The following is an 18,174-nucleotide window of genomic DNA, read 5'->3' on the forward strand; positions in this document are numbered from 1 at the left end:
GCATATAGTAAGACCTTGATGAATAGCAAAAATAAATACACATTTATTTAAAAAGCCCTAGGGTTGAGAGCCCTTGGGGCTCTGATCACTCGATAAGGCACTCACTGAGCAGCGCGCGCGCGCACACACACACACACACACACACACACAAACTTATATCTGGACTCCCCGACTGTGTTCAAGCTGGACAGGTCAGGCTGACACAGGGGGCCAGGTGGTGGCACATGCAAGGCCTGAATCAGGTCAGCCTTGACTACATCATCTGTCTGCTCCAGAAACACTACCCTGCCTGCTACCCAAGCAGCCTGGGGCAGTGACTGAGCAGGGCTCAGGTCTCGGGGGTGTGTGTGTGTGTGTGTGTGTGTGTGTGTGTGTGTGTGTGTGTGTGATTACATGGCTCTGAAAGTCCCTTCCTGCTCTAACCGTCGGTGGAGCCACAAGGAGGTCCTTTCAGAGGCAGCACATTCCAAGCTCCTCAGTCACTAACTCCCGCCTCGTGGCTGCAGAAACGTTCCTGGCCCCTGACCTCACCGGCTCCCACCCAGGGAGGCCAGGCAAGACTCACAGGGGGCCACTGATTGGGGGAGTCTGGGTCCCAGGAGGTCTGAGAGACCAGACCTTGTCTCTTGGCAGCCCGGTGAGCTGAGCTCAGTCACTTTCCTGAGAACCCCCATCTCTTGGAGGTGCAGCAAGGACAAAGGGGGCAGTGGGGGAGTGTGCCCTGCTTCCAGCAGGTTCTGTTGGTGCCCCTGGGGCCCTGGAGGTGATGTTTATGTTTTTCAGTTTCCATTCACTTTTTAAACTGAAATTTATTTATTTTTAAACCTGAGGTGGAAGCCACATAGCATACAATTAACCATTTTGAAGTGTACACTTCAATGGACTTTTGTGCATTCACAATGTTGTGCAACCACCACTTCTATTTAGTTTCAAAACTTTTTTTATCATCCCAGAAAAACACCCCATACCCATTAACTAATCACTCCCAATTCCCCCGCCTCCCACCCCTGTAACCACTAATCTGCTCTGTCTCTCTGGCTTTGCCTATTCTGGACATTTCATATAAATGGAATCCTACAAGATGTGACCTTTTGCATCTGGTTTTCTTCACTTAGCATAATATTTTCCAGGTTCATCCATATTGTAGCTGCTATCAGTATCCTTTTTTGGGGTGAATAATATTCTATTGTATGGATATACCACAATTTGTTTATTTATTCATAAATTGATGGACATTGGGTTGTTTCTATTTTTTGGCTTTTATGCACAGTGCTTCACGGACATTTGTGTACAAGATTTTGTGTGGGGCTCGGCCAGGCGTGGCTCAGCAACTGAGCATCAACCTAGGATCCAGGAGATCGCAGTTTGATTCCCGGTCAGGGCGCATGCCCGGGCTGCGGGCTTGATCCCGTCGGGGGTGTGCAGCAGGCAGCCGACCAAGGACTCTCTCTCATCAATGTTTCAACTCTCTCTCTCCTTCTCCCTTCCTCTCTCTGAAATCAATAAAGATATATTAAAAAAAAAAAAAAGATTCTGTATGTGCATATGTTTCCATTGATCTTGGGTCATATGGAAACTCTCTGTTTAACCCTGTGAGGAACTGGCAGACTGTTTACAAAGTGCTTGCACCATTTTACATTCCTACCAGCGTGCACGAGGGTGCTAATTTCTCCATGTTCTTGCTAACACTTATTATTTTCTGTTTTTAATATAAAAGATATCCTAGAGGGTGTGAAGTGGTATCTCATTGGGTTTGATTTGCATTTCCTTAAACCAGGCATGTTCCTTAATGATCAATGAACATCTTTTCATGTGCTTGTTGGGAATTTATATATATATTTTTTGGATAAATGTCTATTCGAGCCCTTTGCCCATTTTTAATTGGATTGTTTGCTTTTGTTGTTGTTGAATTTTATGAGTTTTTAAATATATTCTAGCTACCAAACTTTTCTTTTTTTCTGGCTACCAAACCTTTATCAGATACATGAACATTTACCCCTATGTTTTCTTCTGATAGTTGCATAATTTTGGTTCTTATATTTAGGTTGCTGACTAAATTAAAGTTTAACATCCAGTAAAGTGCATTCATCCAACATGTTCAGCTCAATGACTTTTTACATGTATGTAAATCCATCTCCCCACTCCTTCCCTGGAGTTTCCTCCCCTCACCAGCCACCTCTCCAGCCCAGGGCAGCTGAGGGAGCATCAAAGACATAGTTCCAGCCCACCTGGTGTGGCTCAGTGGTTGAGCATCAACCCCATGCATCAAGAGGTTATGGGTTTGATTCCCAGTTAGGGCACATGCTGGGGTTGCAGGCTCAATGCCCAGTAGGGGGCGGGCTGGAGTCAGCCTTTAGATGTTGATTCTCTCCCATGGATGTTTCTCTCTCTCCCTCTCCCTTCCTCTCTCTCTCAAATCAATAAAAACATGAAAGAAAGAAAGAAAGAAAGAAAGAAAGAAAGAAAGAAAGAAAGAAAGAAAGAAAGAAAGAAAGAAAGAAAGAAAGAAAGAAAGAAAAGAAAGAAAGAAAGAAGGGAGGGAGGGAGGGAGGGAGGGAGGGAGGGAGGGAGGGAGGGAGGGAGGGAGGGAGGGAGGAAGGAAGGAAGGAAGGAAGGAAGGAAGGAAGGAAGGAAGGAAGGAAGGAAGGAAGGAAGGAAGGAAGGAAGGAAGACAGACATGGTCCCAGCCCTGGCCATCTCTGATTTGTTACTGGATCTCAGGTCAGTCTCTTTCCCTCTGGGAGCCTCAGTTTCCCTTTCTTGCAGATTAGTGGTTTACATACTGTGATAAAACCAGAGGTTTCAGTGGAGATCCACCAGGGGAGGGTAGGTGGGATCTTGGGCCGCTCATCCCTGCTCCAGCCAGCACAACTCAGGGACAGCATGAAGTCTGGAGTTAGACGGCCTGGCTTTTGAATCCCAGCTCAGCCACTTCCTGGCTGTGTGACCTGGGCCTTCCTTTAACTTCTCTGTGCCTCAGTTTCCTCATTTGTAAAAAGGATATGATAAGGATTGTGCCTGCTTTCAGGATTTCCGTGGGGTAAATGAGATAAGGTGTGGATGGCGCTCAGCACAGGACTGGTAGAGTAAGAAGTTAATAATGTTAGTGAATTGTCTTGTGGCTGTGTTCCGTGCATGGAGACCGTCTCCTCAGAGTGGAGCACATCAAGGGCTCTTCTGTCTGTGCCCAGGATGGCTCTGCCTGCTCGGCCTGGCCCTCAGGTTTCTTGGAGCAGCTCCTGTTCCCTGCAGACCCGGGCCTAGGGCAGTTGGGGCCTGTCACCTAGTTCTTGGGCTCTCCCTAACCTCCCAGGCCCGAGGCCTTCCCCCACCCCTGGGCTCCAGGTTGCCAGCTCCTGCTCTGGGCCAGGCGGGGATGAAATACTCATCCCGGGATGAAAGGCTGCGGGGCCTGGGCTGGGCCAGTAAAGCGCCCCACCCTCGCTGGGAGGGCCTCTGGGCGCTGGTGTAAACTGAGTCATGGGGGGCGAGGGGGTGAGTCACGCAGCCCGTGAATGGGAGCCAGATGGGGCAGAATTTGCCTGCGTGGGGCCCTTGGCGTGCCTCGCGGAGCCTCGGCCCCGACACCCGGCAGCCGCCGCAGGGCCTGCAGGCGGAGCTCAGCGGGCATGCGCGCCGGGTGTGCGTGCGGGTGCGTGTGGGTGCGGCGCCGCGAGGGGCGTGGCAGACTGGAATGGGAGGCTCCGCTCGCAGCGCAGGATTAGGTCTGGACGCGAGTCAAAGCCCTAGAGAGGAAAATTTTGGCGGGAAGGCTTCGCTGCCCTCTCCTGGCCTCTGCGGGTTCAGCTTTCTCCCTTTGGCCTGGGAGGAGCCGGGGCCCAGAGGGTGACACGTCTGTCTCCGAGGGTGCCCGGGGCCAGAGCTGCTCCGGGACGGGACCCGGGGGGCTCCCCACACGGGTGTGCGCAGGCCGCTGAGCCTGTCTCGCCGTGACCGCGGCTGGCTTACCTGCTCCTCAGTCACAGGGGCGCCGTGAGGACCACAATGAGCACAAACTGCTTAGAGTTGTGCCTGGTGCCAGGGGTGCCCCCTTGTCCAGCTGTTACTCTCATTGCGGTCTCTGGTGTTATCCCAGGGAAGCTGCCCCTATGCCCTGCCACCCTTCCCAACTCTGTCCCTCTGTCTAGCCTGGGGCACTTTCATGCCCTGTTGGGAGGCCAGTCCTCAAAGGAAGATGGGTTTGAGGGGTTCCTGGGCCGGGCGCCCTCAGGTTACCCCTCAGTGTCCAGGGGATGCTCGTCAGAGAAGTGGGGAGTTTCCCTTTTTGGATGAATCAGCTGTGTGACCCAAGCCTCTCTCCCTGCCAGGGCCCCTCCCAGCAGGCAGGAGTGGGGTGCAATAGCCCTGCTGGGAAAATCCCCAAAACCTTGCCAAAGCTCTGGCTGAAGCTTTCTCCCAATTCAGCACCCAGCCCCAGCTGGGATCCAGAGTCAGACAGAGATTCTCCCCAGTCCCTGGCCAGCCCCTCCTGAGCCTCCTCCCTGGGGCTTGGGGGTTCGCATGTGTGTGAGGGAGAGAAGGTGGAGTGTGGCGGTGTGTCCTCTCTGGCCTCAGTCATCCTTCCTGTGGTTTCATAAAAGGGAGCAGAGCCATGGACAGTGTGTTCAGTGGTTAGAGTATCAGCCCTCACACTGGAGGGTCGTGAGTTTGATTCCTGGTCAAAGGGTTGCAGGTTCAATCCCTGGCCCTGGTCAGGGCTCGTGCAGGAGGCAGCCAATCGATGTTTCTCTTTCCCCTCCTCCCCTCCCTTCCACTCTCTCTAAAAAGCAATGGAGCCCAGCCAGGCGTGGCTCAGCGGTTGAGCGTTGACCTGGAATCCAGGCAATTGGGGTTCGATGCCCGGTCAGGGCACATGCCCGGGTTGCGGGCTGCAGCAGATCAATGACTCTCGTCATTGATGTTTCTATCTCTCTTCCTCTCCTTTCCTCTCTCTGAAATCAATAGATATATTTAAAAAAAAAAAAAAGCAATGGAAAAAAATCCTTGGGTGAGGGTAAAAAAAAATAAAAATTAAAAGGGAGCAGAGCACAGGAGCTTGTCCAAATTTACCCAGCCTAGCCCACCCTGGACTGGGCTATTTCCTTACCCCCATGTGGGAAGGGGTCAGCCAAACAGGGCAGAATGCCCTGTCAGCTTGAGAGGCAGCCCTTGGCTTGGCAGGAGAGCAATCCCCACGGTAGGCCTGGGAGATCCTTCTTGCCCAGGTAGGCTTAGTCACTGTACTCTCTGGGCCTCAGTTTTATGACCAGTAAAGTGGGAATTTTAGTCTTTGCCCAGCTTCTCTCCCAGGTGGCCCTGAGGACCCAAACTGTGTGCTTTACAAATCAGAGCCTAAGTCCTTGCTGGTCTTGTTTATCTTTGTAGCCCCCGCCCCACCCTGACAGCACTTTCTTATAGAGGGGGCTCAGGAACAGTGCATCAGGTACTCTGAAGTTGGATAACCTGGATTCAAATCTTGGCTCTGACCCTTATGGCTTTATAACCTTGAACTAATTACTGAATCTCTCTGGGCCTCAGTTTTCCCTTCTGCAAAATGGTAATAACAATAGAGCTGGATGAGGCTTAGATGAGTTAATGCAAGTAAACACTTAGCACAGTGCCTGGTTCATGTTATGAATAGAATGAGAAAACAGGCCCGGAGATAGGAGCACCTTTCACTCAATCACTCATTTATTAATAATGTTGATTTGGCACTTGTGCTAGGCCAAGGGGCCATGCTGGACACCGAGGCCACCCTGAGGGATAAAGCACAGCCACTGTCCTTGAGGGGCCCCAGACACACAGATGAGAGCCACAGGTGGGTGGGTGTTATGGGAGTCTGGGGTGCAGATGGATGGGGGAGGAGTAACCTCTGAGAAAATGAGTTGGTGGGTGGTTGGTGGGTCTGAGAAATAGAGTCAGCCAGGAAAGCAGGCAAGGGTCAGGTACACCAAGCAGAAGTGACAGCTTATAAGCAAAGACAAAAAAGTGAGAAAGGCCAGAATGTGCAAGAAACCCACAGGCAGCTCATGGTTCTGGAACAGGAAGGGTGAAGGAGGGGGTGGAGAGATGGGGCTGGAGGGACTGGCAGGGGCCAGATTTGAGCCGTAACTCATTCAGTCAATAATTTACGGAGAGGTTGCTCTAGCCAAGCACTGTGCTAGGCTCTGGGGATAGGCCTGAGATTTAGACATTGTCCCTGCCTTCGCTGAGCCCACATTCTGGGCATGTGGCTTAGGGGCCAGTGGGAGGTAGACATCATTCAAGTGATTACATAAGTAACCTCTCCATCCTTGCTGGATGACAGGTGTTCAAGCAGAAGGAACAGCCTGAGGCCCGGGGCTGTGTGCCAGGGGCTGAGGGAAGTGCCAGTTAGCTCTAGTGGGGTATGGGCAGAAAGAGGCACCTGAGGGAAGCTGAGGCAGTTTGGGGGCCTAGGTCATGGCTGGCTCAGATTAGACACCTTATTACAGACTGGGGAGCCACAGAAGGACTTCGAGTAGGAGAGGGACACAGGTAGCTCTGCAGGAAAGCTGGCTGTGGGGGGACAGAGGGAGAAGTGGGAGGGGAGCAGAGCAGGGGAGGCAAGTTACTATTGTCTGGGAGTGAGAAATGGGCTACAGCAGGACCATGAGGATGGAGAAGGATGAGTGTGTGAAATGCTTAGTCATGGAAGAACCAGGTGGTGTTGATACCACTTGGGCATCTTTGTGGGACCCGAGGGCCTGGCCAGGATTCCCACAAGCCTTGGCCCATGTTGGTCAAGTGCAAAGCACTGATGGTCTGAGAGAGGCAGGCCACCAGGCTCAAATTTGGAGACCACCCAGCTCTGGGGACTTCCCAGGGATGGGCTGAGGGGAGACTCAGACCTGGGGAAGCTGGGGGTGGGGAGGAAGCTGGGGAGGGGGCCAAGCCTCCATCTCATGACTCATCCACTTCCACCCAGTCAGCCCAGTGGCATCTCCGCTCCCCTGCTCCAAATTCCAATTTGGTGAGGATGCTGGAAGCTGAGTCAGCTCCGGCACGAGAGCAGTGTCCCAAGGGGTTTCCTGCCAGACACCCTGGCTTCCAACTAAGGCCAAGGCCAGGCATGGCGTTCGGAGGGTGCAGAGCAAGGCTCTGAGGCTACAACAGCCTCAGTGGAGCGTGGTGGCCCAGTGGGATCATGTGAGTGTGCCTGATGGGTTGTGAAGAGCTCACTATGGGTGACGCCAGGGACCACGCTGAGGAAGCAAGGACCGGGGTCTAAGTCCTAGCTCCACCTGGCTTACTGCATGACCTGAGGGAACTCCTTTCCCCTTTTGGTTTCAATTTCCTTGACCACAGAATAGTGCTACCATCTCCTTCTAAAGTTACGAGAATGAAATAATGCATGTCAAAGTACTTTGCAAATGGTCCAGTGTCCCTGTGCGGTCAGCGTGGTGGAGGTGAGGATAAATGGGAGGGCTTCCAGGGCCACTTATGGCTGTGCAGGTTGTCCACTGCACTAGGACGCCCAGTCCATCCTCTGCTCACCAGACCATGTGTTCTGACCCAGAACTGCCAAGACCAATAGGGCACCTTTCTCTAACAGGGATAAATACACTCTGGGGGCTAGAGTGGCCCCTTGGACTTTACTGAGCCAAGCCCCTGAATTTGTGGGAAGTCACTGAGAAGCTGATTGATTCTTGGGATGGAGGGGAAGCAGGGCTGGCTTGGCAGAGGCTCTCAGACAGGTTCCCAATCTTGGCAGTGAGGTGTATCTTATTACTGGGAGCAGATAGGAGGGCCTAGTCAGGGCAGAGAGGCAGTCTTTCCTGGCTCTGCCTCTCTCCAGCAACCAAAGCAGGTAACCACTAAAACAGCACTTTAAAAAACACTCAAGACACAGACCCAAGCTGGGTTTTATTGAAATGCCAAGAGCAGGCACATGACAAGGTAGTGAAGGAAGAGGGGAAGGTGGCGCAGGCTGAGGTGACGAGGGGCAGACCCCATGTCCATGGCCCTGGCATCCCCTTTCTTTGCCAGGGGCTGAGTAGGTACAATCACCACCCCCTCCAAAACAATGGCATGCTCAGGCCTGCAGGGCCTCTGCACCCTAGACTATGAAGGCTCCAAGGAGAGGGACTGGAAGCACTGTTTTCTCTCTTGTGAGGGAGAAAGAGGAATGGGGAGGGATGCAGGAGGGGAAGGTAAATCCAAGGATGAGGATGGCCAAGGAAGGTTTTCCTCCTGGGTGTCTGCACCCAGACAGTGGTACTGGATGGCAGAAGGAGCAGCAGCAAAGAGAGGCTGAGGGTCCGGCCCTCAGAGAGTCGGAGCCTCCAGCCGATGGGGATTTGAGTCAGCCCGGAACAGAGGGCAGAAGTTCAAGGCGATTGAAGATGCAGGCAGTTCCAGCATGACCTAGTCCTCAGAGCTGGGGGACGTGACCTCCTTGGCACAGGAAGGAGGAAGAGGAGAGGATCCATCCCTAGCAAGGGGCACAGAGGGTGGTCCCCTACACATGGCCCCACTAGGTCAGTTCCACATTGTTGGCGCGGTCCAGCACACGGGAGCCACGGGCACTGCCCCCCAGCTGGAAACGGCTCTCATACAGAGTGGGGCAGAGGTGCCAACGGTTGGCCCGGTAGATGCCCAGATAGGTGTAGACATCAGGCTTATAGGTGAGCAGGCACTTAATGCCTGCTGCACGGATGGCTGCATCTGCCTCCAGCACACCCAAGCGGTCCGTGAAGTCGTCCGTGTAAACACAGATGACCTGGCGCCCACCCTCTTTGGCCCGTGGGCTCACCTTGGCCACCTGAAGCCGGCCCTCGACCACAGCCCGAGCAATGCCAGCCCAGGCGTGGTCCAGCTTGAAGCCAGGCGTCAGGTGCATCAGCCACTTGCCCGAGAGCACGTGATGGGTGATGGCCAGCTGGCGAAGGGTGCCCGGGGTGATGGGCCGCCCACTGGTCTGCAGAGCCTCCCAGGCTGCTTGCAGGCCCTGCACGTCACCAGAGTTGGGGATGTAGCCCTGCCCATATGCTGCAATCCAGCCCACAGGCTCAGAGTTGGGTGAGCTGGGGTCCCCGTAGCGGGTAACTTGGGATGGTGGGTACTTGGCCAACCAGGCATCCAGCTCAGAGGCAGGTGTGGTGCGGGCATCAAACACCAACCAGGGGTCCATGTCAGCTGCCATGGCCTCCGCAGCCAGGTGCTCAGCAGTGAAGCCATCCTCACGGCCGCCTGGAGAGTCCTCCTCCTCCAGCTCTTCACCTGGCTCTATCCTGCTATGAGGGAACCAAAATAGGGTTCATAACAGATCTACAGCTTGCTGGGCCCTTGTGGGTGCCAGGCACCGCACTAAACTGTGTGGCCTTGGGCAAGGCTTAATGCCCCTGTGCTTTAGTTGCCTCATCGTTACAATGGATAACAAGTGTTCCTGACCCATAGTGCTGTTGACAAATTAAATGCCTGAGGTGGAATTAGCGCTGCATAATTGTTGTTGCTAATGTTGTTATTTCTCTCCCTGACTTACATAGGGAAAAATGAAGCTCACAGAGAAGGCACTTACCCAAGGTCACACCTGTAGTGGGCGACTGGGCCGAAATGTGAATTCTGGTGTGGGAGCAACTGGCCCAGCTACACCTCCTGGCCCCGCCAGTGACTGGCAGTTTCCCGAACGCTGGCATTTAATGCAGGAGGCGAAGGAGCCCTCGTTCGCGCAGCACCGCGGCAGGCCCTACAGGGCCGGGCCTCCCGGAGGGCGTTCTCCGGTCCACTTAAAAATGAGGACACTGAGGCCCCGGGAGGGCAATGACGGAGCCGCGGCCAATGGGGCGATGCCCGGGCTCGAACTCCGGCTCCTTAGAGCCTGCGGGACGGCCAGCTTCCGGCCCCGCCGCGCCCCCCCGCCATTAGCGCCCACGGCCAGAGCTCGGCCCCCTCCCGGCCCGGCCCCCTCCCGCCGCCCCGCCGTCACCTTCGGCCTTCGCTGTGTTCGGCACCGGCCCAGCCCCGTGCCCGGCTCCGCTCCTGCCGGGGCTCCGCGCTGCCGCCGCGCCCCGCCCCCGCCACGGCCGCCGCCGCCGCCGCCGCCATCTTAGCGCCCCGCGGTCTCAACAACAACTTTATCGATAAGCGCAGCACGGGGCGGGGCCACCGGGCCGGAGCTGCGGCGCCGCGGGGCGGGGCCGGCCAGGGAAGAGGCGAGGCTGGTGCCGACCTCGGGGGCGGGGACGGAGGGGACCGGGGCGGGGCGGGCCTGCGGGGGCGTGGCTAACGTTCGCTCTTCTGGCCCGGGACGGGCGGGAGCGGCGGTGCGGCCCGGGACTGACGCGCACCTCCTGGGAGGCTCCGAGGGAGGGCACTCGGGCCTGAGAGCGGCGTCCCTACCGGCGGCGCTAGGACCCAGTGGGGAGCGGCGGGGACGGAGCGGGCGGCACCAGGACCTGGGGGAACCTCAGCGGGCGGGCGGCGAGCAGGCCCCGGGCCGGGAGGCTGCGGGCGGCGGCGCTGGGCCCGGCGCGGCGACAGAATCCCGGAGATGCCGAGCAAGAAGAAGAAGTACAACGCGCGGTTCCCGCCGGTGAGCACGTGGTCGGGTCCGTGAGGAGAGGGCCCGGCTCCCGGGAGGCTCGGGCCCAGGCCCCGCTGGGGGGCGGGCGCAGCGCGGGGTTCGGGGCCCCGGACGCCCCGCCCCCTTCGGTGCTCTCCCTCCGTTGGTGCCCCCCGCCCCCTTTCTCCCGGGATAGCCCCTCGCTCCCCCCAACACCCTTTTCTGGGATTGAGTCGAGGGGTGCGAGCTCTGAGCCTTCTCCCCAGGCGCGGATCAAGAAGATAATGCAGACGGACGAAGAGATTGGAAAGGTGGCAGCTGCCGTGCCTGTCATCATCTGTATCCTGCGGGCCGGCCGGGTTGAGGGGCGTGGGGGCGGGAGGCGGCCCGGGGTTGCCTTGCGTGGGCTGGGGTCCCACTCCCGCGTTCTCCTTGACGCCCCTGAGCCCGGGCGCTGGAGCTCTTCCTGGAATCGCTCTTGAAGAAGGCTTGCCAGGTGACCCAGTCCCGAAACGCCAAGACCATGACCACGTCCCACCTGTGAGTGGCCGGGGAGATGCAAGGGCCCTGTGGGGCTGTGCCCCGGGAGTTCACACGCTTGAGAGAGGCTGTGTCCTAGGAGGGCCTCCCGCGAATAGGCCCGCGGTGGGGAGGCTGCAGGTGGGAGGCTACTGGGAGACCAGCAAGGCCTTACAGGCTGGTAGGTTTGAACTTGGAGAGAGAGGGTTGGGCATTACAGCAAAGAGTCAGAGGGTGGAGATGGGTGGAGGTCTGCCAGCTCCATCCTGACATCCAGAGCTTCTTACTGCCCCTTGCTGAGAGCCCAGACATCTGAGTCCTGCCAGATGCCATCCCCTCCCCACCTCTTTCAGGAAGCAATGCATTGAGCTGGAGCAGCAGTTTGACTTCTTAAAGGATCTGGTGGCATCTGTGCCTGACATGCAGGGGGATGGGGAAGACAACCACATGGATGGGGACAAGAATGCCCGCAGGTGAGGACCCAGGGCCAAGTGTCCAGGTGTAGAAGGCCAAGGCCACAGGGGTTGGAGGTGGTTGGGGGTTTGTGAAGAAGCAGGGAGATGGACTGTACCTTCCCCAAGGGGCCGGAAGCCAGGTGGCGGCAGCCGGAAGAATGGTGGGATGGGAAGCAAAGGCAAGGACAAGAAGCTGTCAGAGACAGACTCAGAGCAGGAGGTAAGTAAGGCCCCCAGCCCTCTGTTCTGCCCTTCCAAGCTTGCTGGAGGCGCGAGCACATACTCACCTGTGACCTCTTTGTACCTCTGTTTCTTTGTAAATGGGGGCTATGGAGGTCAACCTCCTATCCCTGCCATCCCCAAGAGTCTAGGCTCTCCAGTGATGGGCCCATGCCTTTCTTGTCATCTCTGACCCCTGCCTTGCTCCCAGGATGAGTCTGAGGACACTGACACTGATGGGGAAGAGGAGACACCGCAGGCCCCGCCCCAGGCCAGCCACCCCCCTGCCCACTTTCAGAGGTAAGTGGCTCAATCACCCCAGGAGGGCGCCAGCAGACTTGTTCCTCCAGGCCTCCCTGGCTACTGGCCTATGTTGGTGGCAGATTTGGGGAATGGGAAGGGAGGAACTGAGGAGGGCTTAAAGACAGGAGACTGGCCTTCAGAAGGTCGCTTCCTCCCCTGCAGAGGGCAGTGAATGGGGCCTGGGTGGGGGCTGTGGAACCTGCTCTGGGCCCTTCCCTTTTCTGGGCTTGACCCCCCTTTGGTGCAGAGGGTGGTGGGCTCCATGCTACCTGTGGAGGGCTCAGTGGGCACTGGAGAGTAACCTGATTGTCCTCTCCTGCTTTCTGCCCTGCAGCCCCCCAACACCTTTCATGCCCTTCACCTCGACTCTGCCTCTGCCCCCAGCGCCCCCGGGCCCCTCAGGACCTGATGCAGAGGATGAAGAGGATTATGACTCCTAGCACCCTCTGCCCCCAGGCCACACCCCCTTTTAGTTGCTTTTAGTTGTTCTGGGGGGGGGGAGGAGAAAAGGTAGAGCTGTTCTTAAATTTATTAAAAAACAAAAATAAAAGGGAACATTAGTGTCTGTCCCAGCCTCTGTCAGGGCTTTGTGACCACCTTCCCATCCATCCACCTGACTTCCCCACATTGAGCAGTGGTGGGCCGGGCAGCGCCTGAGTGAAGGGAGGGGCTGGAGGCCATGGACCTGCCAGGGCAGGACCACGGATATTGATAGAAGGAAGGTGGGTGGAGTGGTATAGGGCCTGAGCCAGCAGGTGCTGGTCATGCGGGGGACAACCTGTCTTATGCTGTGTGACCCTGGGCAGGTTCCTACCCTTCTCTGAGCAGCCTTTTCTTATCTCGGATGGAGACCATTCTGCCCACTCTGGGCTACTGCAAAGGGATAGACGGGACAAGTAATAGGAACTGTAGAGCTATGCCTAGTCCCGTGAGGACAGGGGAAGGGGCGATAGGAACAGAGGTAGGTAGGTGAGATTGTGGAGGGCCTTGAAGGCAGCTTGTGAGCAGGGCAGTGACATAATTGCTCAGTCTACACCCATTTCTGAACAGACCCTGGAGCTACTGTGTCCAAGGGGCAGATGCTCCCAGGGAGCTGTGGCTCGGTGAGGCTGGGCAGGAGGCCCAGAGCAGTGGGCAGACTTGACATCCGTGTCGGCAAAGCACAGATGCTGACTGGACATGTGCTGAGAGGGAGGGAACCCTCGAGGACTCTCAGGTTTCTTTCTGCAGCAACTTGGGCAGGGCCTTTTTCTAGCTGGGGACACAGGAGGAAGAGCAAGGTTTGGCCTGAAGATCACAAGTTTGGCTCTGGTGCATTTGGGGTGCCTGTGAGGCTGCTGAGGAGAGGTGCGGCATGGTACTTGGATGTAGGTGACCTCGCTCCACCAAAGGAGATGGGGCCACTGGTGGTGCCACCCAGGGCTGCCTGGGAGGAGGGAGAGGCCAGTTGTCGAACGCTAGGACACCTTGGAGGCTTCAGGGAAGCCTTTGCTACAGAGCTGCCTCAGTGGCTGGTGAGTAGGCGGGAAGAGCCAGAGGTGAGAAACTGAGGTGAGCCCAAGCGACACTGCTCAGGGCTGTGAAGTAGAGATGAGAGCAGTAGCTCAGAGCGAGGAGGAGGGATGTTTTGTTTATGCTTTTTAAGGTGGTAGAAATACAGGCTTGCAGTGAGTGAGGGGTGAAGGGACAGGATGGGGGAGAATTAATGGAGTGAGGTGGGGGTGCCTGAGGGGACCCCAACCTGATGAGGGAGAGTGCAGTGAGTAGGTTCAGGTAGGAGGAGTGCAGTACTGAGTTTTTATCTGAGGTGTCTGACTTCTGTGATGTAGGAGGCTGCTGGTTGGCATGGCCAGGCCTGGCCAGGCCTCTGGAGCATGGGGGCGTGTGGGTCCCATCTGCCTCTCATCTGCTTGCCCTCTGGGTATAGTGCCCCTGCTTTCTTTTGGGGAATCACCTCTCTCTTGAACCTGTGGTGTGTGTAGCAGACCCCACTCCCTGTGGTTGAGGGACAGGAGCATTGCACCAGCCTGGCCAGTCACAGCACCACACAACGCTCTGGCCACAGTGAGGGGTACAGGCAGGTTGTGAGCACTGGGATTTTAGGTGGGACTTTTGGGAAAGGGTTGCTGGCTTCCCTGTGGCTCAGGGGACAGCAGGAAACCCTCTCAAGCATCCAGATGAGGGTGATGGTGGCCACACCACGGTAGCAAAGCTGGCAGAATGTAGGCCAGAAGCGGCTTCTGATGGGGGTTGGAGGGATCCCGACCGAGAACAGAGCCAGCACAGCAGCATCAGGAGGCTGAATCCCGATGTCTGAACACCTGCCTGGAGCCTGTACCTTAGGCTTCTTAGTCATTCGAGCCAATAAACATTCCCCCCCCCTTAAAGCCAGCTGGTTTACTGTCACTGGGAACTGAGAGAGCTCTGGCTGATGGGGACCGTGAATGGGAGGTGGTTCCCGTTGGGCCAGGAGTGGGAGTGGTTTCTCTAGCAGCATATTGGGCTCAGCCCAGGGGAAGGTGGGCACCTGGGCCCACAGCTGAGCGTACCCCAAGAGGCTGTGAGGAATGGGGGTGGGAGAGGAAGACCCTGTGAGCCTGTTGCTGGGGTCTGTCTATCTAAAGGTGAGATTCTGAACTGAAAGGGTTTGGAGTGACAGGGCTGGGTGACAATTGTGGGAGGCGAGGAGGCCAGGGTGTAGGGAGCACCTTAATCAGGCAGGAGTGTCGAGGAGGCGTGGGTGGGGGTGAGATGGTCAGGAACCCTCTTCTCGCCCATTGGTTCAGCCTCGGCAGAGTGCTTATGAGTGGAACCTCTAGAACCAGGCTCCGGGTTCAAAGCTTGCCTTCACTTAGTAACCTCAAACAAGTTCTGTAGCTTCTCTGTGTTGTTTTCTCGTCTGTAAAATGGGGCTAGTTACTATAATACTAATTATACCAATTGGGGTCAAGGGCTTATGTAACAAACTCAAAATATATAGGCTCAAATGAAATAGAATTTACTTCATGCTCTCGAAAGTTCATAATGGGATTTATGTGATCAGTGGGTGGTGCTCCTCCAACTTAAGGGTCCAGGCTCCTTCCATCTGTGGCCTCATCATCCTTCCCCCAGGACTTCCAAGGTCACTGCGGGAGTGGGAAGCTCAGAGTCCAGGGAGGTTTTCCTAGGCCAAGGCTGAAAGTGACCCCATCACCTTTGTTCACCTCCACTGGAACTGTCACAAGGTTCTATCCAGGGGAGGCTAGGAAAGGCAATCTAGCCAACCTGGGGGACTGACCAGCCGGTTACTGGTGCAGGACCCCACAGGCTGCTGGGAAGGGCTTGACTCAGCCTTCCCCAAGTGTTAGGAGTGCAGCCTCCTGAATCAGGGGCCAGGGGCCAGGGAGACTGTGCTCTAGGCTGGGCCTGGCCTCCGAGTGCCTCCTGGGAGTGGGGAAAGATGGCTCTGCCCTGTGGCACCACTGGGCACTGGATGAGGGCAGCCTGTGAATACCTCATCTGTAGAGCTCCACCTGGGAACCAGATGAGTTTCTTTATTCTGTCATTGAAGAGCCGTGAGCCTCAGGCGAAGCCCTGTCTGAATGCCTCAGCTGCACCCTAGGGTATACGTGTGACTAGTGTGAAGTGGGGCAGCTCCTGAGGCCAGTGTGGGAGTCAGGGACCTTGACCTTCATGTGAAGGGTATGGGCCCACCATCCCTGCCAAGTGGAGAGCCTCCCTCCACAGCCCATCTAAGGATTCATCCAGCAAATATTTATTGAGCACCCAACACCATCGCTCAGCAGAGAAATGAGATGCCACCATCACCCCCCAGAAGCCTGAAACTAAGAAGTTTGCTGTCACCAAGTGCTGGAGAGGAGGTGGCGGCTCTCGAACTCACACTGTTGGTGGGAATGTCAGTTGGTGCCCACCTTAGAAAGCCGCTTCTCATTGAGTCTGTTAACACACGCTTCCCTGTGATGCAGCTATCCCACCGCAAGGCCCACGTCCACCACAAGACACGTGCAAGAACATTCAGAGCCCCCAAATGGAAGCCAGTCAAACACCCATCAGCAAGAGCAGGGGTTGCCTGGCCAGGCGCGGCTCAGCAGTTGACCATCGACCTATGATCAAGATGATCATGGTTCCATTCTCAGGGCACATGCCCAGCTTTTGGGCTGGATCCCCAGCAGGGGGTGTGCAGGAGGCAGCCAATCAATGACTCTCATCATTGATGTTTCTTTTCCCTCTCTCTGAAATAAATATATATATATTCAATTTTTTTTTAATTTTTAAAAAATATATCTTTATTGATTTCAGAGAGAGGAAGGGAGAGGGAGAGAGAGAGATAGAAACATCAATGATGAGAGTCATTGATCGGCTGCAGCCCGCAACCCGGGCATGTGCCCTGACCGGGAATCAAACCCTGATCGCCTGGATCCTAGGTCGATGCTTAACCACTGAGCCACGCCCGGCCGGGCTTCAATTTTTAATATATATATTAAAAAAAAAGCAGGGGTGAATCGGTGGTAGAATGTTATACAACAAGAGCAATAAAGAACTAACCAGTCGTACACAACATCATGGGTGAGTCCTGCAGACGTTATATTGAGCAAAAGCAGTCAAATGAGTACACACGGTAATGTCGTTCGTGTGCATGAAGTTCAGGGACGGGAAACTAATTCATGGCGATGGAAGTCAGTATAATGGGAGGGGGCACGAGGGAGCCTTCTAGAAAAGTTCTGATATAAAAATATATTAAGCTGTACACTTAAGATGGGTGCACGTTTATGATACCCTCATAAAATTTTTATCTATGGAGACACTTCTAGGTAGTGGCGATTATATGAACAAAATGTTCTTGGGTTTATTTCTGATGGGGAGAGACAGATAATAAGGAAGTTAAATAGCATGTCAGAGGTGACACGTGCCCTGGGGAAAATCAAGCATAATAAGGGAGGGGTGGGAGTCCTGCAGGATGAGTGGCCCTGGCCACTCTATTCAGGGTTCCCGGAGACCGATAAGGTGGGGTTTAAGCAGAAAACCCCATTAAGGGAGGATTGGTGCGCCACCCGGGAGTGGGGGCTGGGCAGAAGGGGGAAGTCCATATTAAAGGGAGGTTTTGGGGGACCCTGGTGATGCATGGAGTGCCCCAAACCAAGGAGCGTGGACTGCTCAAGTCTGTGCACCCCATGTGTAAAGAAACAAAACAAAAATATTGCCAACTGTCCCCCAGGACGGGCTAAGCCAATTTACCCTCTTAGACTGTACCATAAGGACAGGTAAGTAGCGGCCCTGCGGCGCACAGGGTCGTAGGTGTTTTCTTGGTTCACTCCCTGAACAAATGTTTCCTGAGCATCTGCTCTGTGCCAGGCACTGTTCTGGACCCGGGGAAGAGCATCGAAGGAAGATGGAGCTGCTCCCCCAGGGCTCCAGTCTAGTTGGGGCGGGGTAATGCGCAGGTTACAAATGCACAGAGCCCCATGTCAGGGGCGTGAGTGCTAGGAAGGGGACGACACAGGGCTGGGGAGAGGGAAGGAATGTGCCCCGCTCGGGCCATCTGAGTCCCACCCCCTTTCTTGTTCCCCTGTGTGTGTGTGTGGGGGGGGGGGAGGCGGTGCTACCCTTGTTTCCAGCCACAGATTTTCTCCCACCACTCGCCTGGTGCCAGGGCCGGTTTCACTTTCCCCTTCCCCTAAGTTCTGACCTTTGTTTCTGCCTGTGGGTTTCCTGCGCGGCCCACCGCCTTTGTTTGTCGGCACCTCTGATATTGCAGGGAAGCCCATCAGCTTGGGGGTGGGGGGACTGAGGGTGGTGTAGGCGCCTGGGCCCTCCCGTCCTCCTCAGAAGGTTCCACTTCATCACTCATTTGGTCTGATCCCCTGGGGATCCACCTCGCTGCCACACTCAAGGGGGCAGAGCGAGTCTGGGCTCTGGGGTGACACCACTTGTATTTTAGTTCTGGCACCGTCCCTGTCAGCCTGGGACTTTCAGCAGATAACCCAACCTCTCTGTGCCTCCGTTTCCTTACTATACATATTTACAGAGATCTGTTGACCACTGATTCTGTGTCAGGCTCAGTTCTAGGCACTGGCATTTGGCTGTAAAGGACCCTAGTCCTGGGCCCCCTGTACTTGACCTTTGGCGAGGGCAGAGGTTCTCACCCTGGCCATGCAC

General features: G+C 55.7%; 2 protein-coding genes across 2 annotated transcripts; one reads left to right on the top strand and one right to left on the bottom strand.

The window, feature by feature from the left end:
* Window positions 1-7,847: 7,847 nt before the first annotated feature.
* Window positions 7,848-10,072, bottom strand: LOC308565083 (UPF0696 protein C11orf68 homolog). Its single transcript, XM_081153880.1, has 2 exons — window positions 9,947-10,072; window positions 7,848-9,251 (listed from the first exon to the last, which is right to left on the bottom strand). The coding sequence occupies exons 1-2, from the start codon at window positions 10,063-10,065 to the stop codon at window positions 8,495-8,497; spliced, it is 876 nt and encodes a 291-aa protein (XP_081010006.1). The 5' UTR covers window positions 10,066-10,072; the 3' UTR covers window positions 7,848-8,494.
* Window positions 10,073-10,143: 71 nt separating this feature from the next.
* DRAP1 (DR1 associated protein 1) lies at window positions 10,144-12,585 on the top strand. Its single transcript, XM_081152747.1, has 7 exons — window positions 10,144-10,552; window positions 10,789-10,861; window positions 10,969-11,062; window positions 11,395-11,514; window positions 11,623-11,716; window positions 11,927-12,015; window positions 12,353-12,585. Exons 1-7 carry the CDS (start codon window positions 10,511-10,513, stop codon window positions 12,456-12,458), a joined length of 618 nt encoding a protein of 205 aa, XP_081008873.1. The 5' UTR covers window positions 10,144-10,510; the 3' UTR covers window positions 12,459-12,585.
* The last annotated feature ends 5,589 nt before the right edge of the window (window positions 12,586-18,174 follow it).

The sequence above is a fragment of the Miniopterus schreibersii genome, assembly GCF_964146895.1.
Source record: "Miniopterus schreibersii genome assembly, chromosome: 12".
In the NCBI taxonomy this organism is placed as follows: Eukaryota; Metazoa; Chordata; class Mammalia; order Chiroptera; family Miniopteridae; genus Miniopterus; species Miniopterus schreibersii.